The following is a 27,845-nucleotide window of genomic DNA, read 5'->3' as shown; positions in this document are numbered from 1 at the left end:
GTGGTTGACTACTTAGTCTAGCATAGAGTCAATATAGGCTACACAAAACTAAAAGGGAAACATAGTGCTTATGGTCTTAAATATCACAATAAAGCTGTGCATTTCAAAGGGGGGGGGGAAATGATGTTGAAATAATACAATACAGTGGTATGTTCAGGGAAAATACAATACATGTTGACTGCATTCACACCTTGTAATGCCAAATTCTTAACACAGTACAGTTGGGTCCATTTATGCGATGCATTTGAGTACATTATTTAAATTTATCTGACGGTATAATGATTTTACTTTATTACTGACGAGTTTCCTTATGTATTGGGGATTAACAAGCCAGTTTTATTCGTTCAGTGTAGAATTTTGATGGTTTTAGTCAGCGGCCCGTGTATCTCTGAAATAAGTCAAAGAGCAGTAAATCAGAAACCAGAAACAGATTGGTGAAGCTTAATCAAAAAATAAATGTGTGAAAGACCTAACCGAAATATATATATACTTACAACAGAATGGAAAAAAAAAATCGGGAACGGAAAGATAACATGTAGAGGACTGGAATGAACGTATGAAACGGAGATAATATATAACGGGGAACAGAAAAAGGACGCTGGGGAACGACCGGACCTGATATGTAACGGAAATAGAACGTATAGGGAACGGATACATAACATGTAGAGGAATAGAATGGAAGCGGACATTGTAGGTAACGGAAATAAAATATACAAGGAACGGAAGCAGAACTAATATGGAACGGGAGCAGAAGTTACAGCGAACGCTCGTAAAACGAAGAAAGAAAATGAACCATTAAAAAATAGTTATTGTTAAATGTTCCGTTAAGTATTCTTTTCATGTGCAGAAAGTTCTGTCTATCATAGAAACAGAGGAACTACCGTTGATATTAGTTGGATTATTATATCGAAGGTTGCACGCTGCTCAATAACATATTCAAGCGCTGGGTAAGTAGATGGGTATTGTCCTTTCCATAAAAAATGGAAATATTTCCTTCGATGACAAATTTTATAGTCCTGTCAGTGGGTTGTTTAGTCGTGGTAATGCTTCCATGGTACTCACTGTATTAGCCACTAATTGGCGAGACAATCAAACCCGGACCGCCCCGTCATGGCCTGTTGTGGTAATGCCTTGTAAGTCTTAAAGCGACGGTAAAACTTCACCTCTAAGATGAAGATTCCGGGACAAAGGTTGGAACCGCAATGACACATCGGTTGTAATTATGTGATTATCAATCAAACGAAGAAGGAAGATTTTGATATAAGCTGCCGGGTCATGATACACGATCAGCATACTGATACGGATTCAATATTTACCATGGAAGGTTATCTAATGGCTCCGTACAGACAACGGTTAGACGGGAGTAACATACAAGTTACCGGCGACGTCATCAATGGACAGTGAGTTTGAATGATATTACTATTGGGTGACGACATTTGTCGTTACACACCAGTTGCGCTTTGGAGGTGTTCAAAGACATGTGATTTCCTGTACAGATGATCTTATAAATCGCGGTTCGGTGTTAGAGATTAGTGTGTGAGTTTACAAAGGAGATCCATTGCCATGGATTCTTTTCAAGAGAGCCGTCGACAACGGCGTAAAGACAGACAGAGAGAGTATATGAGTTTCAAAGGTTCAATATAATTACTAACAACAACAATAAAATTAGTTGCGTTACATAGAACAATAAAAAGTCATCATTTACTGCATATATCCTTTTAAACGTTTTAACTTCTATACTTCATATGGCATCCTTTCCTTCTTATGGTCCTAGTTTTGTTTCGTTGACGGTTCTGTCAACGTGTATGGTTAATACAAATGAATGTTCCTTAATTCTTTCTATACGAGCGTCGGCATTTTCCTTTTCGAAGTTTCACGTTCTCTTTCTTTCCTCGTTCAAGCTTTAATTTAGTTTCTTCCCTGCCTCTTTTACCATCTATAAAAGTACCAAAAACACCGAATTTAATTCGTAAAGTAATGAGTCCATGTTATCTCAATGAGGGTGGAAATTGGTTTCTTTTGAACTAAATTCTGACATTTTATAATTAAACAAGTGCAACTTACGGTTTTGCTTTCGGTTCAAGACCGAGATTGAAAAGAGAGAGCACGTGGCTTTAATGTTCTATTTATACCCCATGCCGACGGAATTCCGATACTCGTTAACAAATAAATGATTACGTAATGCTTAAGGATGCACAAAACCATGGCTAAATAATTAGCATCCAATTAACTAAACACGTAAAGCAATCAATAAAATACTTCAGGGGGTTATCCCAGAACGGGTTGTGACATCCATCTTCTCGATACCATTCAAGGATACGGTTACTTCCGCGACATCTGGAAACAGTCCGGGCGTTTACCCTTCGGCAAAGTGGCACAACCTTATTTCTACCTGAGCGAAAGTCACGAAGACTAAGTTTACCCCAATTTCTCAAATCCAACCATGTTGGAAGTTTTCTCCTTGACTGCCCAGAATAGGGTACCTCTGGTTCATGGATCCTTCTAGCTCGTAGATAAGTTACAAAATATATCATGTTATTGTAGAATTCTCGCATTATGCTAACTGTGTTACCCCTTGCATCGGCGAGTATACTTTGCACAAGTGAATCCCTCCTATGTCGAAGAAGTAATTCGTATCTAGTGTTCGGATCAGTAGGAAGGTCTGCATCCTTCTCCAAATTACCGTACCAATTAATTGTCTCAGTAAGAAGAACGGCGTGTGGATTATCATTACTCAGAAGGGGTTCCAACGTCTCCAACACGACAGATATTTTGTGGTAGTCAATCAGATTTGAGGCGAATATGCGGTCGAATTGAGCATTGCGGGGTAAAAGCGGTTGAAGTCTCAAGAAGTTTGAAATATAAATTCCCAACTTCATTCTTCTTTGCTTGATCATGTTCGTTGTTATGGTAACACATTTGGTGGTAAACGCATGACACATTTCTGTGACGGAGTCATGGTCTTCGTTCTTGATCATGTCTAGATAGTCCCACATCCGGAAAGGGACGCAATCATTATTGACACAGTAATTAAATGTTATATCTGAAGGAATATTGGTTCCTGCAAAGAAACTTTGTCCAACTCTCCGGCCGGTGAATGTGTAGTTGTAATAGGGTAGTAGGTCTTTTTGGGTTTCCTTTGCCATTATAACGCCATCAGAGAACCATTTATCAATGGATGCAGCGTGACGCCTTGGAACTTGACCTATGTATCCCTTAACACTTAATTTTGATTCCTCGTCTTGTGGAACCATATTTTGTCTCTCTTCTTCTAACTTGATACAATCCTTACTGCCTTTATGACACTGCAGTTTGTCCCATCTCATCCAAACTTCACGCATTGCGCTATATGAATGCGCACTGACATCAACTACATCGCTCGTGCTTTCCTTGAACCGAGCGGCGTCCATCTCTATGAGTCTATGGAGCGATGTACGGAGGAGGGTGTACTCTTCCTCAGAGAGATGGAGTGATAACCAGATGGATGCAATCTTTGGAGCGATGACCTCGGTAGATGAACTTATCATATAGAGTAGCAGGACATTTCTGGCCATGGAGAACGGGTCAATATCATTCAAAACAAACTTCAGACTACCAGTGAAGTTTAAAGGGAGTGAATACACCGTCTGGATCATCTGACGTAGGTCACCGCAAGCAGGAAGTAAAATGCTGTAATATTGTTGGGCGGACTCTAAATCATTTTTGTCTTTCATTTCGTTACTCTCCAAGTTCAAGAGGTCATTCGCAAATGAATTACTAAAATAAAACGGATAGTCCTGCGTGTAGGATAATCGCAGCCTGGATGCGAGGTTCTTGGCTTTTTTCTTCCACTTGACGCAATCACGCTTGTGGCTCTCCCAGTGTAACTTTTGGCAAGTATCATTGCAGTACATGATCGATAAACACCCACAGCACTGTTAAAGAAATAGGAAGATCAAAGATTTGCTGCAATCTTAGAACAACAACACGCTCTTACACTTGTTCAATAAAACTGCTAGGAATAAACGTTACGAGAACGAATGTTTGGTTTGTACATTGAATATTCAGATCCTCCATGCATTCATACGGATGGATCTTTATTATTATTCCACACATTAACAGAGTACGTTAATTTAGCCTATTTAATGCACTGTGTATCACTAGAAAAGCTGATTGACATATTCTCAGTTGAATGACAAATCCTGAGCTGACAATCTCTTACGTCTGTATAAATAAATATTGTTTGGGGAGACGAACAGCCAAATTGTGACGAGCATCCAAACATCTTTTATGAGTGCAAATCGCGTTTTATTTTCTCGGCAAACGCAATGATTGTCGCAAATGTGTCCATTCTGACAACCGTCCGGACTTATTAGTCACCCGCGTACATGAGCCATTTATATGTTAAATCGCAATCTTCGTTTGGCTTTGAACAGAAAAAGATAAAAAAAAAACATGTAACATGCCGAAACAATACCAACCTCACATGTTGCTCCGATTTTCTTACAACTTCCACATGGTTTGGCCGACCAATTGGGGCATTCTACACTCTCATGTCGAACCCAGTCGTCACGGAGGCAAAACGTACTGCAATACTCAGCTGTCGCACAAGAGGTACATTTCTTCGGCGCACCCCGTAAAGATTGATTACATCGCCAACAGTAGCCTTTTTTAACATCCATTATGGTTCCACAGTTAACGAACAACTTGTGTTGGTAGCTAAAATGAAAAACGGTACATTAGTTGAATGTATTTGAATAAACCTCTGACATCCATTTAGAACACTGAATAAAAATGAGCCGAAAGTATTTGGCAGTATATATCAATCATGCGACAAGCGAGTCAAGAAGGGGATGTTATACCGAGAACATGTTGTTGAAAATGTTTTCTGTTTCTTTATAAATATGATTTCATGTGTTTTAAAATAAATGTATTTGAGATAAAGTAGTAAATCAAATGCATCACGACAACAACTTATGATCCTCAGTCGTGGTTGGGTTTGGGGGGGGGGGGAGCAGTGTTCTCCGCTTGTCACTTTTTTGTCCGGGTGCTGTTGTCAGTACTAAGCGCGGGTGCTGTTGTCAGTACTAACTAAGCGGAGCGCCACTATCGGTTGGCGCGTAGCGTACAAAAACAAATTTAGCCAAAAATGTCTCCCAGATTGCAGGAAATGACACTTTTCAGGCATTTATAAGTTGCATAAATTTTGTTATTCTGAGATTTCATGTTTCACAAGTTTGCACTTTTTACAATTTTTTTTCAGTAAAAACACTTTGTATGAGAAAAGCTGCCAACACCTGACATTACTTTATTAAATCTGATGTATTCATGTTGAACAGGTATATGCCTAATGTGACCCTAGAAATAGCCCCTGGTATACTTGAAACCATGGATCCCTTTACTTGTTAAAATTAATGGTTGTTCACAGGTTAGCAGATGTTGTTTGTCTTTCAATTATATAATGTATTGCTGCTTAAAACTTTTAATCAATTACGTGATTGGCCAGGATAATACTGATAATGACGTCATAAGTTATGACACACGTGGCTGAAATCATATGTAAATAATGCCATCCATGTGATCAGTTTACAATTAACGATAAATTTAGTGTTTGATTATTTGGTATCATTTAAGATCTTAGATAGGGTAAAATGTCAAAAGCATTTCATCGTTTGAATTTCTGCCTTACTGCATGTAATGTTAGATGCTCAAATTCTGTAGCCTACGTGTACCACTGTAATACTTTTTGTTTTAATTTTAGTTTAAGCGTTGAATGTTTGTTAACTTATAATTATAACATTGTTAGAAAAAAATGCACACTTATGTCACAATCGGAAAGATCATACTCTAAACAACTTGTTAAATTGAATATACAATGGCTTTTTTAGAGAATGTTGAACAGGATTTAAATGGCGATGTTTTCATGTGTATACGGCACAAGTAACGTTAAGAGTTACGACAGAACATATAGAGTATCTGCATATAGCGAGCGAGTGATTTAAGCCAACAAACATTTAACGTTCCACATAAAATGTTGGTCTCTGCGTGTGATTGTATTCCTAGAACGAGATTACACGAAGCCACGAGGAGCATATAACCCTTTACCGCCGGAAAAAAATGCATATCTCCTTCCGTTTTGGAGTTATGGGCGTTTTGTCCAACAATTCCCTGTTATTACTTTCCTTTATGTTCACATTCATGTAGCAGAAAATTATATTCGCGGAACTGGTATTTACATTGCGGACCGCGGAAAACCACGGATTTTGGAAAATTCGTGCACATAATTCGTGAAGAAAAAATCGGAATCGGGCCGATGATGAAAAAAATAATCGGTATTATCCGATATTGCATAATCGTTTGACCACTACATGTGTGTATGCCATAGATCAATATAGTGTTTAGTTGTTATAAATAAAGACACGATGTTCTTGATTCATGAAGATTGATTGCCTGTTTATTTCTTACTCGTAAGTGTGTAGCACTGCCATCTTGGAGAGGGCGTACTTCAAGAATACATATCATAAATACATAAAGAATGTCATTACAATAACTGAACACAACATTTCCCCCTCCTTATAACTGAAGTGTAACCCCTGCAGTAGGGTCATAGGATTTTGTTTTCTTCAGAATTCATGTTTGTAAAAGAATACCACATGCATAAATCAACAACTTTAATAAACTTGAATAATAAACATAATAAACTTCAAACTGATCAAATCTCTTGACTACTTTAAACACTAAATTAGTCCATCACATAATCCCTCACCCAAGTGGGTGGTCTACGGTTCCTGATGGGCCGTTCCCTAATTGCTTCCCGTCCTCTGGGCCTCTCACATGGTTCTACTTGACCAGCCACAGGCAAGAGCCACTCTTCATTCCTGCCCTGGTTTGGGGCCCAACCTCCCATGTAGGGAACCAATCGCTCTACATTCCAGGTCTTGCCATCAGACAGAATGTAGGTGCTTTGACCAACTTTCTTGGTTATTTGTAAAGGATCAGAATAACTGCTTTTGCCCTTTGGAATATGTCCTGGTAAGTGGACACGTACCCAGTCATGCACCTTAAATACTCTGTGCTTAACCCTCTTTCTCTTGTCAAAATAATGCTTGCTCTTAGTCTGCGCATGCTCTACACGCTCTCTAACTCTATCTGGGTCAGTCTGTGTAGGTACAGGGGTTGCTCCCACTATATCTAATTTGGTTCGCAGATGACGACCATGCAATGCCATCTTTGGGGATTCCCCCGTTGTAGCATGAGGGGTACTCCTGCATGTAAATACACAGAAATTCTCGCACTGTGCTTTTCCTATTGGTGTTCTCTAGCCTTGCTGTTTGTAAGTAACCCTTGAACACCCTATTGAATCGCTCTACCGTACTATTCCCTTGAGGGTGGTAGATAGCGGACATTCTATGTACTATGTTTCTCGAACACAAGAATTCTTTAAATTCATGAGAAGTAAATTGTACACCATGGTCCGTCACAATCTCTTTAGGGTAGCCTTCCCTACTGAACACAGTTTATAAAAACTCTATCACCGTGCTTGATGTGACAGTATCCGTAAATGCAACCTCTGGCCACTTAGACTTGTAGTCTATCAGGGTTATTGCAAATCTGCATCCTAATGGTGCAGTCTCATCAGGACCCACTATGTCCAATCCCAGTTTGTCCCAACTACATTCTGGTAATGGTACTGGCTGCATTGGAGCTACTCTTGTGCTCACCGACTTATCAGCCAAGTTGCATGTTGCACAATGCTTTACCATTGTGGTAACCTGGTTGTCCATGCCTGGCCACCAATATAGCTTCCTTATTCTCTGTTTTGTCCTTACCATACCCTGGTGTCCCTCATGGGCCATGCTAACTATGATACTTGTTAGTCCTGTAGGGACTACAACTTTTTCACCCCTGAATATGATATTGTCATGAACTGACAATTCATCATGCACACTGCAGTATGGCTTCACTTTATCATCTACTCCTGATTTACTCTGAGGCCATCCCTGCTGTATGTACCCTTTTATAGTTTGGCAAGCCTCGTCCCTATTCGTCTCACTTTGTAGCTGAGTATAGGTAACGCTACTCTCCTGTAATACTGTTTGACAAACCGCAGCAATGTCGTCATCGTCATCATCGACTACGCCAATTGCTGGGTTATGTTCCACTGGCAAACGGGATAGGGCGTCTGCCACTTTATTTTCTATACCAGGTTTGTATTCCACTGTATAGTTGTAATGACAGAGGCGTGTAGCCCAGCGGGCAATCCGCATTGGCCTATGGCCAGTTCCACTAGTGGCTAACAATGTAGTCAATGCCCTATGATCTGTCCTTAGGGCAAATGGTCTACCCCATAAGTATGTATGCCATTTTTCAATCGCCCATACACATGCCAAGGCCTCCCGTTCTCCCACTGAATATTTCTGTTCTGCAGCGGTTAGTTTACGGGATGCAAAACACACAGTGACCTCTTGCCCCCCTTGAATTTGTGTCATTACAGATCCAACACCATACCCACTAGCATCAGTTGTAACAATGGTCTCCCTATCCGGATCAAATAAGGCTAGCGCCGTACTATTGATGATTTCATGCTTTACTGCCTGAAATGCCACTTCGGCCTCCTTTGTCCATTCAAAGGCATCAGCTACCATTGTATCCCTAATGTGCTGAACTCGCGTGGCAAAGTGGCGAATAAATTTGGAGTAATAACCCACCAGCCCCAAGAAAGATTTAACTTGATCCCTATTTGTTGGGGTGGGTGCCTCATTAATTGCTCTCACCAGGTCTGGGTTTGGGGATAGTCCCTTGTGATCCACCACGTGACCCAAGATTTCAATTGACCCCACATTGAACTCACACTTAGAGTTCAGTTTCATCCCCACTGACCTGAGTTTGGTCAACACTGCATGCAATCTCTTATCATGCTCCCCCCTGTTTACACCATATACAATTATATCGTCAATGAAATACTGAACCCCTTTAACCCCCTGTAAAACAGAGCTCATGACACGTTGAAAACAGGTAGGAGCTGAGGCCAGGCCAAAGCAAACACGCTTATAACGATAAAGGCCTTCGTGTGTCACAAACGTTGTTAAGTAACGTGAACTCTCTTCTAACTCAAGCTGGTAGTAAGCCGACTTAAGGTCTAATTTTGAGAAAAATTTGGCATTCCTAAGCTCAGACAGGAGCTCATCAATATTCGGTAGGGGGTATTTTTCAATCACTACCGCTTCGTTAACTTTTCTCAAATCAACACAAATACGGATCCCCCCATCCTTTTTCCACGCTACTACTATTGGGGATACCCACTCGGATGCCTCCCGAACTGGTTCAATGACCCCCTCGTCTGTCAGACGCTTCAGCTCATTCACAACTTTACCCCGAACTGCAAATGGTATGCGTCGTAGTTGCTGTTGCACTGGCTTAAAGCCAGGCTGAAGTTTTATTTTGTGGGCATAGCCTTTGATTCGCCCCACACCCTCAGAAAATAAATCCTGAAATTGCCCTGTAATGGCACTAGAATCATGTGTGTAACTGTTAGCATCATTACTGATGACTGTACCATCATTAGGTATAAGTGTAGGCCTATGTCTAGTAGTTTTACCATGACTAATACCTGTGTTATTATCACTACTAGTGTCAGTGCAAGTGTTAGGCTTAAAAACCCCTCATAACACCAGGCGCACTAGGCATATTAGGTGTAGGCCCAACATTACTTGTACCCACCTGTAGGCATGATAATGATGTGCCATCCAACTGTAAGCCTAGTCCTTGGATGACATCTTTACCAATAAGGGAAATCCCCACCTCAACAACATAAATGTTGGCATGCATGCTCTTTCCTTTATGGCCTACTTTGGCCGTAAAACAACCTAAAGTTTGGATAACAGTGTTGTTGTAGGAGACAAGTTTCTTGTTTATTGGACGGAGGGATTCCCGCAAAAAATACTTATCAAACCTTCTTGCATTCATGAGGGTAATATCACTGCCGGTGTCCACCACAAACCTCAGACTGATGCTGTTGATTTCCAGGTCACAGACGATGCTTGGTTTCGCGGAACCGGCTTCAACCGCTGGTCCTGTAACGTTAGAAATTCCCAACACCTGTACACTATCTGCTCCTTCATCGGTAGTACTAGGATTATGTAGCGTACTGCTCTGTGTAGAATCCACCTTTCGAACACTCGCATTATTGTTGTTTTGTAAACAAACCCTCGCGAAGTGTCCTGTTTTACCACACGCGTCGCACTTAGCATTCTTTGCTCTGCATAGATGTGACTTGGCTAAATGTTGTTTCGATCCACAACGATAACAACACTGGCGCCCTCTGTTATCTGGAGTGTTCTGGTTTGTAAAACTAGAATTTCCCCGAGACTTTGTGAACTGCGACTGCGAGTTTCTAGCATCTCCTGATCTATGGTTGGAACGGTCAGAGTTCTTGCCCCTCGTAAACTTGACATTTGCGCACGTCGCTTCTTCAGGCATTTTCCCAGATATGGAACGGGAGTCTCTTACTGCTTGTTCCACCTGTCGGGCGGTTTCTAGTGGGTAACTTCAAATCCGTTTCCAAGAGTAGTCGTTCTCGTATACGTGTCGAGTTCGTTTTTTCGACGAGTTGATCCCGCAACATCTCGTCCAGGAAGGTTCCGAAATTACAAGTCGAAGACAACTCGCGTAATGCAGACATGTACGTGTCTACCGGCTCACCTGTTAGTTGTGCTCGCTTTCTGAAACGGTAGCGGGCTGCCACGACGTTTACTGTTGGTTCAAATCGTTTGTCCAAAACTCGGATAGTCCGATCGTAAACATCCTCGCCTTCTACAACGGGAAGGTCTGGCAATGTGTAGAAAATTCGCTGTCCTTCTAGTCCAAGCGAATGAAGCAGTATCGCCTGCTTTCGTCCGGCGGATGACGTATCCGTACCTGCCGCTAGCATGTAATTACTGAACATGCGCTTCCATTGCGGCCACAGTGTAGGCGGCTCTCCAGGGCTTGATAGAAAAACGGGCGGAGGGAGTAGTCCCGAGGTAGCCATGATTGTAAAAACACGTCCAAATTGTAAAATTTTCTCCTCGTCGCCAAATATAGTGTTTAGTTGTTATAAATAAAGACACGATGTTCTTGATTCATGAAGATTGATTGCCTGTTTATTTCTTACTCGTAAGTGTGTAGCACTGCCATCTTGGAGAGGGCGTACTTCAAGAATACATATCATAAATACATAAAGAATGTCATTACAATAACTGAACACAACAATCAACCATTCTGATTCGTTACTTACCGCGATTCTCTATCACATCCGAAAGTATTGCGCTAAAATTGTATTATTGCAAAATATACGGTTGCTATACACAATTTCGCGAACGATGATATTTGGTCTCGCTAAGCGTTAACAGCCATTGTTTGTTGTTATACATAATTTAGCACGCGATATGTGGTTCACAAATCGTTACAACACATCACTACCACGTGCATTTATAAGAATAACGTTAATGTGCAATGTAGGGGCGCTACTATATGCAGTGTGAATATTTTTTGATAGCTGTCGATGTTGATCCAAGGTTTCGTAATGTATCATTCCTTTTTTCTCAAACGGAGTTACCACTTGATAAGAGTGAGCTTGCTCGGTCGTTTCTTTACTTGCCCCGGGCAATCGGGCAGTCGTTAATGTCGAGCCCTGCAAAATGCCGTACCGTACGCACTGGCGGATCCAAGGGGGGGGGCCAAGGGGGGCCATGCCCCCCCCCAAAGGTGAGCCAAAAAGTGTTTCCGAACATCCGCTATATCATATGATTGGAAATTAAAAAAATCGAGAGGAATAGCAGTGGTAGACTAGTCTAAACCTTTTCGTTTTCTGGTTTAAAATTAAATGCAGAGCTCCCAACTGACCCGCAATTCGCGGGAATCATACCCGCATTCTAACACCCAAACCCGCTGACCCGTACAAGCGTCCGAAAAAACCGCATTGTAATTGTCAAGTATACATAAAAAAATGCATCAAATTTTGACTTAGCAACCATCATTTCTTTAGCATTTAGCATAATAGAGTATAAAACCTCCTTTACAGCATCATTTGAACCTCAAATTAGCCTATATTTCTTTTCATTGGGGCGAGCAGCGAACATTTTCATGCCACGGGAAAGAATGAATTATCACCTACTATTCAATTTATTGATGTTACACACAAAAAAATGCATATTTCTCAGAAAATTTTGGGTGACAAAAGCCTTTCTAAGTGCCACCATTTTACATGTAGGCATCACCAGAATTCAAAAAAAAAAATCAAAAGGGGAGGGGGACACCCTCTCCCCTTATACCCCTCCCCCAGGACGGCGATTCGTGGCATGGACCAGCATTTGCCTTCTCAAGAGTTGGGAGCTATGTAAATGTATGAGCATGAGGATTTACAGTTTAACACCATTTTGCAGTTACAGGCTGGTTGTAAGAAATTTATAACCTATGAGAAATAAAATTTCTTGAGAAAGATGATCCCAACTTTGTTTTATAAATATTTTAGAAAATTACACCTGGGAAACATTTTTCTTAGAAGTAAATTAACATCACCATTGTACACTTTTGTCGCACCAAATTGCATCTGAGGGCATTCAGCAATTGAAAATTTTCCAAAGGGGGATGGGGCACCCCCTCCCCTTAGACCCCACCCCCATATCACGCTAATGCCACTTTGGCCCCTCCCAAACAAAGGCCCTGGATCCGCCAGTGACCGTACGAAAATATCAATATAACACCTGACGCAAATGAGTTTTTGACGTCATAAGTTTGCTGGCCAATCACGCAATTTGTCATTAATTTGTAAAATATGTACCTTGAAAATGTAGATTGCAAAGTATATCCATTCAATTAATTATTTTTATGTTATTACTTTTTTAAATGTTACTAATAACAAGTAAAAGAAGACTTTAACAGAACTGTATAAGAACACTTAAAATATGGAAAATGTATACACTTGTGATGATATATATTATAATATATAGGCTTTATACAGGTGAGCTGGACGGGGCTGATATCGGATGGTCTGTTTGGATAATTTTGCCGATACCGATATTCCGCCGTTAACGGCAATATGTTTGGCACACTTTGGAAAATTTTCCCAAATAGTAAATGCAATGGTCTCGTACGGGCAGCCGAATAATTTGTCCGGGCGGTAACTTTTCGTCCGGGCGCTGACGCACCTTTTCAGATTTTGTCCGGGCGCGGCGCCCGTACAAAACAGCTAGTGGAGAACACTGCGGGGGTCAGTCTGGGTATATTGACATTCTGTAAGGAAGAAAAGAACCGCTACTACGGTTGTAACGTCTTTCCTTTTTTTTGTGATCTGACACAAATTATGTATTAGAGCTACATCAATAGACCTATAACTTATAACTTATAATATGTGTCAGAATGCATCACTTTAGGCCTAATTTTCTTCTCTCTGAGCGAGGGGGCACCACCCAACCGCCAACACAGTAGATAGCTACAATGACGCCAAGGCAACACCCCTTCCAGTATCGTTCGCCTCTGCAGGCCATCCCGTAATAGTGCAGGTCCCTACTTTAATCAGTCGGGGACATTTATTATTATTTATTATTGCAACCCTCCGTTTTGAGCTACTTTGAAACCTTATTTATGGTCTAAATATATCTTAGAATTCACGGCTTGAATTTCTAATCCGTTTCTGAAAGTTGACCCCTAATACCCTAGTTATACATGAAAGTTGGCGTCAATGACAGAACGGCAGCACCCTTTATTTGGTAAAATACTTTATTTACATCAGCGCCTAGCAGGTAAAGATTCAAGTTACTACCTAACTCAGTCGGAGGAATGTTGGAGTTTATTATTATTAATTAAAAAGATTGTCCCGCACTTAGAGTTACATGTATATACATCCATTCATTTGACGTTTAACACTTATATAAAAACAATTCTAAGGGCGGACGGCCACAATGTCCCAAGTGCAGATCTCTCCTTTATTTAAAAAAAGAAGCTCCATTCACCTCTGGCCCTTCCACAAAATTCCACCCCCATTGAAGTTAATCAGTCGGGGATATTTCGACTCCCCCTCCACATTTCAAATCCTGTGCAGGCTAATGAATATGGTTCTTATGTACAAGAAATCAATGGATTACCTTCCAGTATTCTGTAATGGATTCCAAACTGCCAGTCAAGACTTCAGACCTGTAATACTGCATGTGTTGTATTTGTGGCGCTTATTCCTTCAATATGAGTATTTATAGCTATTGTCATTGTACACCTATAGTTAATTTTAAAGCCGGTGTTTTCCGTCCTGATGTTGCAATAAAGATAAGTAAATGAACGTAGGCCCTATCTATTACAATACAAACATCAGCCTGCTGCAGGGACATATTTACGAAGATGCAGCGTGATAATAATATACACTGACTGCAACATTCAGTATCCATAGGAGTTTACTGTTTACTATCTGTCACAAGTTGGCTATATGAGAAAAGCTAAGAATCTTTTTAATAGCACCATACGTCCTTTCCTTCATAAGCAAAAAATATATTTCAAAAAAAGAAAAAAGAATCTAATGTGGTTAACAACGTATCTACACTGCAAAAACTCCGGTGTTGAATTTAACACCGACGGTGTTGAATTTGATTCTCCGGCGGTGTACATATATGACCACACCGTGGGTGTTAAATTAACACCGGTCTTGGAGTACTTTTCCAACACCTTATTGGGTGTTAAAATTTAAAACAACACCACCGAGTTCAAATCTCAGTGGTGTTGTTTCTTGTAAATCCATTGGGTGTTGAAAAAGGTGCAATCTGTGCAATATAATGGCACAACATACATATTGCATACCCGGTATACCATCATATTAGCAGAGAGTTCCTTTATGAATATGATGGAGTCCGTGCAAAAAGCATTACGTCATCAAAGAATAACAGTTGTATTTATCTGACACTATTCATCTTTGTAGTTTTCAAAAAAGTATACAGTGAATACCAAATTTGTTGAAGAATTCAAGAAAACTAAATATATCTCGTTATTTCATTGGCTTATTCGGTTACTGAGTTAATAAGACACTTTTATAACATTATTAATCCTGCAATAACCTCGTTTATTATGTTATTTTTCGAAATATATTACTATAGCCACCATAATTGAATGGATCGTATCTAATTTGCATATCAACAGTCAAACTTACAGTCTTCAATAATTAGGCAACTCGTGTTGAAAATATCCTATGCCAGGTCAGCTTCGGGAGTTATTGTTGTGTTTTGGTACAATTTAGCCTACAATGAGATACAAGAAACAATCGATCAATTTCCATATATTGGTACAACCCGATTACGTAGGCCTGATGAAATCGATACTGCTTGGTGTTAATTTAACACCGAATTTAAACACCGAGATTTGAACACCTAGAATTTCAACACCAAAATTTACAACACCAATTTTTTTTAAAACCCCATTATTCCAAAATATTCTGTCTGGTGTTAATTTAACACTCAATTTAACACCGTAATTTTAACACCGATATTTTAACACCGCAGTTTTTGCAGTGTATCTTATCAAGTTTTATTTTTGCACATTTAGTGAAGTTTCTGATCAGTAGTAAAGAACATAATAGAGGAAGACTGTCAAATTAGAGGGAGACTTTCAAGCTAGCAGAGAGAAATGAAGAATGTTAACGCTGTAAGCGTTGCACTGAAAGACCACAATCTTTATTGTGCAGCGCCATCAGAAGACGGCTGAAGACAAATGGTGATTTTTGTGGTGTGTTTAGTGCGCATCCAATGCCATTTGAAGATAGTTAAATGCTTCATTCTAATGCCCACAGTGTTGTTATATCCCAAAGCTTTCCGGGAACCACCAATGGTTCCACACCTTGGCGTTGCCTCTGGACCCCAACAGGGGCCGTAGGCCCTTGAGGAGCGCTTGGTTCATTCCAACCTGAACCCCCCCCCCCCACTCATGAATATGTTGGGCCCCCATAACTAAAAGTGGCTAAACCCCTGGGAAATAATAATAGAAACCGTTCAGACAGTAGAAGCTCAAAGGAAAGAAGAACACTGAATCACAGATGATCGTGTTTGTGCAATATATCGATGTCACATTAGAGTAGATAGGACAGTGTATTTTACTATTGGTAATGATAAGCTTGGTCATCTTTTGCATGAATGAACAAGCTGTTGTGTATTAAAACTTTTAATCCAGGGAACCAGTCAGATCTAGTATAATGATGCTGACTAGGTAGTAGGAATGTGTCAGCATTATAGGGGCAGGTATGAATAGGGAAGGCTTGGGTAGACTGAGAATGCTATAGAATTGCTCACAATGTCCAGGTGATCCTATTGTCTGCGCTAATAGATGCGACATATTTTCTTTACAATGGACTAGCTATTACATGTATAGGTTAGTGCTGAACAAACACATCACTCTTAGCTAAAACACCATGCTGTGAGAGTCATATGATTTCTATATGTATATCTCTTGGTAAGGCGCCCGATTTAATTTTCCGTTGCAACACATGGCATGGGATTTATTTCACTTATGAAAACCTATATAAGCCGGGAGGCCAAAATGTTGTGAATTTGGATTTCATCATTGGCAAGAATTGTGTTGGGAAAAGTCGCCTGGGTACCAGAATCTTGATAGAGTCTGAGGAGGGCAGCTGTTTGTTGGCAGTATTGGATGCTGACCTGTATCGCTACAGCTGTACTACGGGGCTTACCAAGGGACGTCAAATGTGATATCATTGTAAGTAAAACTTTGACATAAAGCATGTATTTACAGTAAACATTATTTGGTTAAATATTGAGATTTGCTGTAAGGGAGAAACAATGTAAAAGGGTTTGTAATTGTTCTATGAAATTCATTTCCATGTATGCATTATTTATGGCATTTAGGTAATGAAAGTATAGCATGCATGAAAAGAGATAAATTGTGTTAAATTAGTGAATTTACCGTAATGAAAGATATTATTTTAATGTGCCGCGCCTAGTTTTGAAGTTGTACGACATGTGGCAATAACATTATTCTACAAGCGTATAAAAGTAAAGTTATTTTTACGTTAGAAATGAGTTTAATGTAATTATAAAATTATTTAGGTCAACTTTTGGAATGACCAAAAAGATGTATAATTTTTAGTAAATGATTCCATTTACTAGCGGCTTGAAGTTATTATTTTGGAAATATGAAAATCATCTCAAAATTGGTTGAAATGAAAGCATATATATATATATATTGCATTGTGAATTGGAATTCAAAATATTATAAAAGTTTTGGGTTCTTGCTTATTTAATACAGTGCCACTTTTATATCCGTTTGGGATTCAACGAGAATTACGAGTGACTTTCATCTTACTGGGATAATCAATCCACACTGACTGGTGTAACATCTTATACTACTGAAGAGCGGTAGAACTTTATGATTGTAACATCTATAGTTACGAGAACTGTCTCTTACTGAGAAGCATTGGACACTGGAACATCGTCGAATTTTGAACTTTAAATATTGTGTTCACAAGTAAACTTGTTCTCAACTACTGGTAATATCGTATTGTAAAATCAACACTATTGAGGTATGAGTAATTACGTAGTTTTTCTGGGGCAAACAAACTACTTTGGTATTGAGTAAATCATACGTTTTGGAAAACAACCAAATTTTGTCTGAGCACCTAAAACATGTTAAACTCCTGTAAATGGTTTCAACTTTGTGAAGTATCTCAATTCCATGCTTGCAGCAGGAGAATATTAGAATCCATGGTATTATTGACTTAGAATTATATTCATTTATTTATTTAAGAAAGAAGAGACTTTGATGAATTAAATTTGTATTATTAAGATTACTTGGATGTCTTTGTGAATTACTTAATTGTACTGTGTCTTTATATCGGTCGGATAGCCTCCATTCGAACGCGCTAAATTGTACCCCGCTCTTGTAGGTGACAATCGACTGTGTTGATTCAATATTATTCAGTACGGTATTTCACAATTAAAGTTAGACCATGATATCAGGACGACCATTTTAATCCCCCCCCCCCCCACACCCCATCCGGATCGACATGGCTGGGAATGCGCCTGAATGTGTGCATGTTTTATACATCTGTATAACAAGTTATTCTAGTGTTGCAAAGTTTAAGAATGTTCCCGTTTTGGGTTTAAGTTTCAATTTTATTAATCACTATAAAGGCCTTAAGTCACACCTGGATGTTCAAGAGATAAGTGTTTCTTAACTTAAATCTACTCACTTATCAGATGTGACTTTGTTAGAATATATTTAGGACTGACATTTCAATGCAGGGAGCAAACAGAAGCAAACATAAAGTTTCATAGATGTGAGTCCCCCCCCCCCCCCACTGGACCTCTTAATAGGCTTCGCCCCGCGCCCCATCAGGGGCCCTTAGGCGGTCCCAGGGCCCCGGCCGACAAAGGCTTTGCGCTAAGCGCACACTCCTTCAGTTTTATCCATGTCCAGTAATTTATGTCTTCCACTGCTATTGACGCCCATGAGCCCATTTAAGCTACAATTCTATGACCATCACTCTTGCGTTGCCAATGACAGTTTCCTTATCATACATAGCTCCAAATGTTAATTTAATTTTGGGTAAGCGCCCTCTATTAGTAAACTTTTCGCCTTGATTGCTGGTAAGACATTACGCCTGTGTTTATGCATGCATGTGCCTAACTCCATCTCCAGTATATTACATAGGCAGGACTTTTTTTCTACCAGTTCCTAGTATCGCTTCATAGTGGAAGCGCTGCTTGTATTTTAGAAAGTAAATGTTTGACTAAAATATAGGAACAATGGATTTGTACTTCGAACTTCGTCGACTGGTCGTCTGCGTTATTTTTTGGCATGTTTACTAAAAGAAACTCAACAACAAACGTTTGTTCTTAATCCAGCTTACTTCAATGTTGCGGAAGGAAAAAATATCCAAGCAACTGCTATTTGCGGAGAAGGCTTTTCCTTCCCAGGTGAACGGTATTGTAAACTCACTGGAAATACCGCCGATGTCTTTCGACCTGGGGAACAAGAAATTATTCAAGGCCAATATTGTGATTATTCACTCTCCCCTCTCCCCTCTCCCCTCTCCCCTCTCCCCTCTCCCCTCTCCCCTCTCCCCTCTCCCCTCTCCCCTCTCCCCTCTCCCCTCTCCCCTCTCCCCTCTCCCCTCTCCCCTCTCCCCTCTCCCCTCTCCCCTCTCCCCTCTCCCCTCTCCCCTCTCCCCTCTCCCCTCTCCCCTCTCCCCTCTCCCCTCTCCCCTCTCCCCTCTCCCCTCTCCCCTCTCCCCTCTCCCCTCTCCCCTCTCCCCTCTCCCCTCTCCCCTCTCCCCTCTCCCCTCTCCCCTCTCCCCTCTCCCCTCTCCCCTCTCCCCTCTCCCCTCTCCCCTCTCCCCTCTTGAAATGTTCTAAGATGTATTTATTTGTTGATATTGTGCATTCCTAAATCTGTGTTTCTATCTCTCGTAAAATGGCAAAGATTGTAACACACAGAACCGTAACCTTCCAGTCGGACCCTGGTCCTCTCATACCGCACCCCAGTTATAACCCTGCCCATCCCCCACCCCCCAGTTATAATGCTGCCCATCCCCCACCCCAGTCATAACCCTGCCAATCCCCACTCCAGTCATAACCCTGCCAATCTCCACCCCAGTTATAACCCTGCCCACCCCCACCCCAGTTATATCCCTGCCCATGCCCCACCCCAGTTTTAACCCTGCCCATCCCCCACCCCAGTTATAACCCTGCCCATCCCCCACCCCAGTTATAAACCTGCCCATCCCCCACCCCCAGTGTTGGTATACAGGTGTATCTGTTGTGATGTGGGAATAGTACTTGTTACATTGTAGTTAGAGACTATAGTAAACCCATAGTTAACCCTATCATTCTTTCTGTGTACTTTGTCCGAACAGTAAAACTGCTCTGCTCAAGAGTTTAAATGGAGTTATACTTTATGTGGATGTCTTAAAATGATCTTTTGTGAACATAGATTGAACTGCAACAATGCCAAGAAGCTTTTGATTACATCTATTTGTGCCCAATGTACGTGTACAGAAAATAACATTGATAATGACTCTGTTGGTGTTCTGCTTTACATAATATTGAGAGATAAATGATAGATATATTTATTTAAGAATAGCTTATGGCACAATCTGTGATTGGCCAAGAGAACAGAGAAATTGATAGCTAGGAACGTTTCTGTGTATATTCTGGTTTTCAGGATATTCAGGTAAAATGTTTAATTGGTGAAAATGTCAGCTCCTTATTACATGCCTAAATGGTATTCCATTAGTTTACCATTATTAATATCCTAACCAAAGATATTTTATATTAACTACTTATAAAGCACACCTTTGGATAATATGAACACAATTTGTCCTTGACAAATTTGTAATACATTGTTAACATCATTTGACGGTCTAAAAGCCGTATGTTTATCTAATGAGATTTGTGTTGCATCCGAGGAACTGGCCTGATGGTCTGTGTATTAGTCTAGTTAGCCAGCCACTTTAATTCATGTGACCCATGTTTAAAGTGTCATTTCTCAAAAAGTTATAGAAAAATCTAACCTGGACAGGTAACAGTTTCTTTCTTACTAAATGTTACTCTTCAATATTATTGCCATTACATATTAAATTGTGGTAAAATCTTTACTTTTACACAAATCATAAGATTACCTGAACATTCTCCAACTTTTTCCAGTATTTTAATAATCTTCAACGAAAGGGTAATTGAAATCACTTTTCTTTTGCTCATTTTACAACAACAATTAATTACAAGTTTATTAATTTGATATTAATAGTGCAACAACGGAGCCCTTTTGAATAATAAAAGTGGTTTTAATAACAAAATGGGATAAAGTCTTGGTTATACGAAGATAAGAGCGAATAATTATAAAACGTATGTGTCCTTTTGGTCTCATATAGTAATTTAAAATTGTTCTTGCAGACGTGTCCGTAATCGAAAATTACTTCATAGCTCAACCCATTAAGTTATTTCATATATGATATAAAACTACGTATTACAATCATTTACAATATATCTCAATGTCATAGAACGGAATTTGTAGTAAGTGTTGACTTAGCATTGAATGTAATAATACGTCCTCCTGGCAGCATGGTTTATCTGAACAGTCTTTTTAATGGCTTAATTTCTTCATCAGCACGTTACATTGAGAGTGATTGAGAGAGACGTGGTAAGGCATTACCTATTTAAATAGTTTATACCATAAATAATTACGAACGTGACGAGGAACTATGTATTCAGCGACGTCTAAATTATCACAGGTTTTCGAAAATGCCTCGAGTAAACAAAATGCATCCTCATTGCATTCTTCAAGTTTTCTTCGACATCTTGTTTATTTGCACGATATGTAATGTCAGTTGACGTTCATATCTCGCATAAGTGTACATGATGCTAATGAGTGAGGAAAGATTTATTAAGCAATGAACTTGAAAGCAATGAGTAGCAGTTATGACACGATATCTAAATCATTCACTGGATTATCTTTCCCTTTTTCTTTTTCTTTTCTTTTTCTTTTCTTTTTTATGTTTTTAATTTGTTGTGGTTGCTAAGATACAGCATTGCTTTGGTGGCAGACGATGTAACGCTTATCCTACAAAGGAAGAATCTACACTTTGCTAGTTGCACACCGAGAACCTTATATCAATATCATTCCCCTAACTCGAGAAAAAAGTAGATTGATTGTAACACATTATGACTGGATAAACTTTCCATTACTTCAGTAAGTGGATCACAGTAGATGTTCGTGATCCGATTTGAGATAATTCTTCTCTGAAAAGCGTCATTTTCCTTAAATAAGCTGTTCGTTGTGATATCATTGAAATATGAATCATTTCGAATGTTTTCTCAACGCTGCCATTTGTTCTCAATATTTAAAAAGAAATGTTTTCGACGAAATATTATTCCCTCCTTGGCTAAACGATTTACATAGTATAAAGAAATCAAAGTTTTCAGCTTAATTGCCCATTATCTGCGCTGTTGCCAGATGTATTCACAAAATATCACACAATTCGAGAAAGTTATAGTCTTCGCCATACACTTTGCTATGCAGGGATGTGTGGGTTTGAATTAGAAGATTTTCAACAATTTTGTCAAGCAATCAACTTGAACCACCTGAATATCCTCATCAGCTTTGCCTTAGTCATAGTATGTGATTAAACCTCCTTCCGATACCATTCAAGGGTACGAACACTGCCACGCTGCATGTTTACCGCGCGAGCGTTCACCCTTCGGGAAAATGGAACAACCTTATGCCGAGCGGCGCGAAAGTCGCGGAGGTGTAACCCTCCCCACTTTTTCACATCAGACCATGTGGGTAATTTTGGTTTAGTTCCTTCGTAGCGAAACTTGCCTGAATCATTGAGCTTTCTGCCTCTGAGGTAAGATATGAAGTAATCCATATTATTATAATATTCACGAGTGAAGTTATAATTCATGTCCTTCATAGAAGAGAACCGTTTCATCGTTGGATCTACATCCCTTGCTGCACGAAGGAACAAACTTGATTGGACTTTCCCATCAGTTGGTAGATCCGCACCCTCCACCCCCGCATGCCAGTTAAAGGTTTCCGTCAAGATGACAGCGTGGGGGTTCTCCTTGTTAAGGAGGGGCTCAAGTGTCCCCAGCACCTTTCCCACTTGGTGATAATCTATCAGATTGGATGTGAAAATACGATCAAATTTCGGACTGTCGGTCAGAAATGATTCAATGTTAAGAAAATCTTCAATGAAGGTCTTTATGATCAGTCGTTTCTCATTCATCATTTTCGTAGCTTTGATGACGCAATCAGTGGTGAAGGCATGACACATTTCGGTGACCGAGTCACAGTCGATGTGTTGAATCATATCAAGATAATCCCACATCTGAAACGGAATACAATCACATCTGACGCAGTATTGAAATACAAAATCATGAGGAATGGACTCCCCTGGTCGGAAACTCTCGCCCAGTTGACGACCAGTGAATGTCGGGTTGCAATACCGCAAGGTCTTTCCTAGTCGTTTATCTCCGGAAGTTATTACACCATCTTCAATCCATTTGCGAATCGACGGTGCGTGCCGCTTCGGAACTTGTTCGATGTATGCATTGGTGCCTTTAACTGCTAAAGGGTCGAGGGCAAACATTACGTTCCTCTGATTTCTAATAAAGTCACCAAAATGTGTCCATGTCCCTGCCTCGAGGTTCTTCCAGCCAAGCCATACTCCACGCAAAGTGTTGTAGGACCTCTCACTTACTTCAAGCACACCGTTCGTTCTCTTCTTCAGTTGCATGGAGTCCATCTCGGTTAGATTTTTGAGGGAGTCTTGGAGGAAGGAATACTCTTCCTCAGAGAGAAGGAGAGACAGCCAAATGGACGAAACAATCGGAGCGGTGTCGTCTTTTGATGAACTAAACATGTAGAGAAGAAGGGCATTTCTGGCCATGACGAACGGATCAATATCATTCAAAACAAACTTCAGGATACCAGTGAAGTTTACAGGGAGTGAATACACCGTCTGGATCATATGACGTAGGTCACCGCAAGCAGGAAGTAAAATGCTTAAGTCGGAAGTGATTTTGTCATTGTTGCTAAGGTCAGCAGATGATGAACTGCCCTCTCCTTCATTATTTTCTAGATTTAGGAGATCATTAGCGAAAGAATTACTGAAGTAATAAGGAAAATCTTGAATATATATCAGCGGTCGCAATGCTGTTTGCTTTACTCTTCCTTTCCAACTTTGACAAACAGGTTTATACCGTTTCCAGTGTCGCTTCTGACAATCAACATTACAGTAATTCGTTGTCAAGCAATCAGCACACTAGAGAAGAAATTAGAAAAAGAAACTGTTGCTAACTCCATCCATAAAGTTTCGCTACATAAATCTGCTGAATTTGTTACTGAAGTGAAGCTCTAAAATGATTTTTAAACGATTACTTGCATATTCATGTGACGACATGTTCTTGTTAAAATGAATAACCATACACAATTCTACGTATTTATATGTGAGTAAACTTTCAGGAGCCTCATTTGATCGGGGGGGGGGGAGGGGGGGTGGGCTGTAATAACTTGCCCGAAAAATGTAACCAACATTTTTTCGCGCGCTCCGCGCTCTTTCCACATGTTAATGTGCATATCATGTAGGCATTTTTCGGTTATTACATCACATGAAAAATAACATACAATCATTTTCCGTGTTATTACCCTTCCATATTGGTTATAATTATTGGGGAAGTCGTTACAAAAATAATAATAATAAAAATAATATAAGTTTAACCATTGAAAAACACATTGCAAATTATTCATCTTTCAGTACGTGCCAGTGGCGGAGCTAGGAGTATTGGTCAGGGGGAGAGAATGGTCTGTAGGAGCGGAGCGTACAGATTTTTTTTAGTAAAGATACTCCCTAGATCGCCGGAATGACCCTTTCCAGGCCTTGCTAATTTGCAGATAAACAAAGAATAAAGAGGTGTTATCGCCATTTGTCAGAAAATTGCACCAATAAAATGTGACAAATGTCAATAGGTATTTGAGAGCGCAATAGAAAAGTCATTAATCGCGAATAAGTAAAAAGTGGTAAAAAGCTGAAAAGGGCGCCAGCAGTCCATTTGAGTCCGTCAGGGGGGAATCTGCCCCTCTGACTGTATGGACGCTCCGCCACTGGTAGGTGCCCGGAAAAATTATCAGCATATTGACCGAATTTCACCAAAATTTTTGAAAAACACATTGCAAATTATTCTTCTTTCAGTAGGTGCTCGAAAAATTCTCAGCATATTGCCCAAATATTCACCAAAAAATTGAAAAACACATTGCAATTTATTATTCTTTCAGTAGATGCCCGAAAAATTCTCTGCATATTGCCGAATTTTCACCCCAGAAGAAATGAAAAACACACTGCAAATTATTGGGGGCTGCAGAACCCAGCCCCCCCCCCAGCCTCCTACGCCTATGCCCGCATAACCCCTTGCTCCTCCTGTGACCTTGCTTCGTGTATAAATACAACCTGTGTATAACTTACTTCATATTTAGCTCCAATTTTCTGACAATGTCCGCACGTTTTGGTTGACCATGTAGGACATTCTACACTTTTGTGACGTAGCTGGTCAGCTTTTTTGCACTTTTGACTGCAGTATTGAGCGATTTTACACGAATCGCAGATAACCATTCCTTTTCGTAACTTTAAGTTACACCTCCAGCAAAATCCTTCCTTCACGTCCATCGTTTGGGAAAAGCTATTATGATAAACAAAATTTAAGAAGAATCTTTCAGAAAATTGTGTTGCATACAAACGTCTATATATACTTAGGTTTGTGAAACAGACCCATATCTTGCCAAAGGCTCAAAAGGATAGATCGCATACGCTGATCCTGGGTTGAGGCTGGGGCATGGGAGTAAATTACTTTAAAAAAAAAAATTAGAGCCGAGGTTTAAAAAAAAGAAGTTTTCTTGAATCTAATGAATTTTTGCTTCAGTTGCCAGGTCTATGTTTAACTCAGTCATTTGACGTTTATTTTTATGTTGTTCAGGTGTGAGGATTCTCACAACCCTCCTTCCCTTACACATGGACTCGAGTTCAGCGACCATATAGTTATATATCCTTTATGAAATTCTGGATTTGACCAGTCTGGAACTGAGTGATGGGTACACTAATATCGAATATCTAAGTGAGCTTGCTAAAACTCTGCTGTGTATTTGTAATAATAATTATGCAGGTGAAGGTTGTTCTTCATCCGTTACATTACACAATTGATTTCCCAATTTATATTTAATGCAGACATGCTACGTATGTCGTGAAGTACTTTAACTCACTAACAGTTAACGCTACGCGGGGGCGTGATTGGGGTGGGGGAAGTGGTCTTCTTAATAAATATTGACAGTGGCAGTTTTATTTAAAGTGTTACACTTTACAATAATCGTTTGTTCTGTGTCAATCACATCACTATAGGCTTACAGATCTGAACATGATCTAAACTGCAGCTTAATACAAATAATCGTATCAGTTTGTGCTGTGCTTTCACTTAGACTATGTTATAGCATGACTTACAGCCTAGGAATTGATGTCATAACTGAAGACTAAAAAAGAAACATGTCTTTCATCAGTGAGTTACAACCTACGTAGGCTAAAAACATGAAGCCGAAATATTGTTGTTCGTACAAAAAAAGCATATTATTGGTACAACATCACGATCCGTTGGAAAATTAACATATGGACTATGGAACTCACGTCTTTTATGCCAAATGGTTCAATTTCAAAACCTACCTTCGACTGCTGATCGATTTACCATTGTCGTGAAGTGGAGGTTTCTTTGTGCGAAAACCAACAAATAAACATCGATTCTTAAGGAGCTTGAATAGAAACAAATAATTCTACTTACGTGAAACTACTTCAGACTTTAAATATTCAACCAAAGAGCAGTCAACTCGCAATTGTTCGATGCAGTGGCTAGGTGTGAAGTAATTTGTCCCGTCTCTTTGGTATGTAATGCCTGTAATGTCTGTAATCCAGTGCTTATATATAATCACGAAGTTAATTATGTGTACGGGTATTTCCGTCTTGTATTGCAACATGAGACAGAATTGACAGTTCAGGGTCTAAGTATACGCAGTGGCGTACCTAGAATAGTGAGCATCCGGGCGTATCCTTCCAAGTTTGTCAAACCGTGCTGGGGAGGAGTCTAAGGGGAGGTAGGGTCCCCTCTCCTTTTGAGGAATTGTTCATTTATGGTGGCTTGGATGAAAAAGATAATCTTTGGCAACGCATTGAACTGATAACATGATCAATAGACAATAAATAAGATATAATTATGAAAAGTCATGAAAAAACACGAAAAAATGAAAACTGGTAACGATTTGTAACAAGTATTCCTCTACATGAATCAATCATGCCCAATTACTACCATGAGCCTTTGCAAACTTCGGTTTTCAATAGCCTGTTAATTTTCCTAAGAATTACCCGGTTTTCAATAAAATAACTCAAAGGTTAGCGGGCAAACTTGAACCGGGTTTATCGGGTGTGTAGGTCTGCGGTGGTGGTGCAGCAAGGAACAGTGCATCAATGGAAATGGGCCCGAAAGAAGATTCCATATTTTATATTTGGCACCTTTAGATGCCCGGATATGGCAATCTCCGTCGACTTTCTCTGCTCAGCAGAAGGTTTCTTTGAATTCAAATCTTCGTCGAATCGTCGGTATCATTAGTAAATTTTATAGTCTCTTTAGTACGTCAAATTCAGTTTATCGTATCTTAAGGGGTGTACAGCTAGTAGACCAATTAGCTTTTTTTGGGACCGACTGAAGTTACATTCAGACCTGTAATTATGTAAGAATGAATACATTACCTTCCAGTATTCTGAAATGGATTCCAAGCTGTCAGTCAAGAATTCAGACCTGTAATTATGTGATGTATTTGTGGTGTTTATTCCTTCAAGATTCCTTCAAGTCTATATAGCTATTGTCATTGTACATCTATAGTTAATTTTAAAGCCGGTGTTTTCCGTGCTGATGTTGCAATAAAGATAAGTAAATGCACGTAGGCCCTGTCTATTACAATGCAAACATTAGCCTGTTGCAGGATTTTTTTATTAATTATTAATTAAAAAAATTGTACCGTACTTAGAGTTACATGTATAGAAATCCATTCTTTGACGTTTAAAACTTATATAAGAAAAAATTCTGAGGGCGGACCCCTATACCCACTTTACAGGGGTCAACCACAATGTCCCAAGTGCAGCTCCCTCCTTTATTTAAAAATAGGTTCATTGACCCCTGGCCCTTCCACAAAATTCCACCCCATTGAAGTTAATCAGTCGGGGGATATTTTGACTCCCCTCCCCCTCCTCCACTTTTGAAATCCTGTGTACGCTAATGAATATGGTAATTATGTAAGAATGAATGGAT

The 27,845-nt window shown here is 39.8% G+C and overlaps 2 protein-coding genes and 1 long non-coding RNA gene across 5 annotated transcripts in view; 1 reads left to right on the top strand and 2 right to left on the bottom strand.

Moving 5' to 3' along the window:
• Positions 1-1,621: 1,621 nt before the first annotated feature.
• Positions 1,622-27,845, bottom strand: part of LOC139974557 (uncharacterized) — a 71,725-nt gene continuing 45,501 nt past the window's right edge. The window contains exons 1-3 of one of the 2 annotated variants that reach the window (XM_071981780.1): positions 14,103-14,174; positions 4,461-4,698; positions 1,622-3,914 (exon numbers count right to left, since the gene is read on the bottom strand). In XM_071981780.1, the coding sequence (XP_071837881.1) occupies positions 2,208-3,914; positions 4,461-4,661 (1,908 nt within the window). In that variant the 5' untranslated portion in view covers positions 4,662-4,698; positions 14,103-14,174 and the 3' untranslated portion in view covers positions 1,622-2,207. Of the gene's footprint in view, positions 3,915-4,460; positions 4,699-14,102; positions 14,175-27,845 lie in introns of those variants that run through there. The other variant, XM_071981781.1, reaches the window with a different exon arrangement.
• LOC139973565 (uncharacterized) lies at positions 16,060-17,794 on the top strand. The gene is made up of 2 exons (XR_011795246.1): positions 16,060-16,704; positions 17,254-17,794. It is a non-coding gene; the product is annotated as an uncharacterized lncRNA (long non-coding RNA).
• On the bottom strand, positions 21,332-27,737 carry LOC139974558 (uncharacterized). 2 transcript variants are annotated; one of them, XM_071981785.1, is made up of 4 exons: positions 27,287-27,736; positions 26,325-26,435; positions 24,968-25,181; positions 21,332-23,770 (listed from the first exon to the last, which is right to left on the bottom strand). In XM_071981785.1, the coding sequence occupies exons 3-4, from the start codon at positions 25,166-25,168 to the stop codon at positions 22,127-22,129; spliced, it is 1,845 nt and encodes a 614-aa protein (XP_071837886.1). In that variant the 5' UTR covers positions 25,169-25,181; positions 26,325-26,435; positions 27,287-27,736; the 3' UTR covers positions 21,332-22,126. The 2 variants fall into 2 exon arrangements, with proteins under 2 accessions (XP_071837886.1, XP_071837887.1); XM_071981786.1 differs by lacking the exon at positions 26,325-26,435 and having other exon boundaries at positions 27,287-27,737.

The sequence above is a fragment of the Apostichopus japonicus genome, chromosome 9, assembly GCF_037975245.1.
Source record: "Apostichopus japonicus isolate 1M-3 chromosome 9, ASM3797524v1, whole genome shotgun sequence".
In the NCBI taxonomy this organism is placed as follows: Eukaryota; Metazoa; Echinodermata; class Holothuroidea; order Aspidochirotida; family Stichopodidae; genus Apostichopus; species Apostichopus japonicus.
Note: the sequence above shows the minus strand (reverse complement) of the source record. Positions and strands in the feature narration are given on the sequence as shown.

What these genes read in the sequence shown, in the direction of transcription:
- LOC139974558 (XM_071981786.1), bottom strand. Translation starts at nt 25,168, where the DNA reads ATGGACGTGAAGGAAGGATTTTGCTGGAGGTGTAACTTAAAGTTACGA. An exon ending in AAATTGGAGCTAAATATGAA is followed by an intron (nt 23,771 to 24,967) that starts GTAAGTTATACA and finishes TTTCTTCTCTAG; the next exon opens with TGTGCTGATTGCTTGACAAC.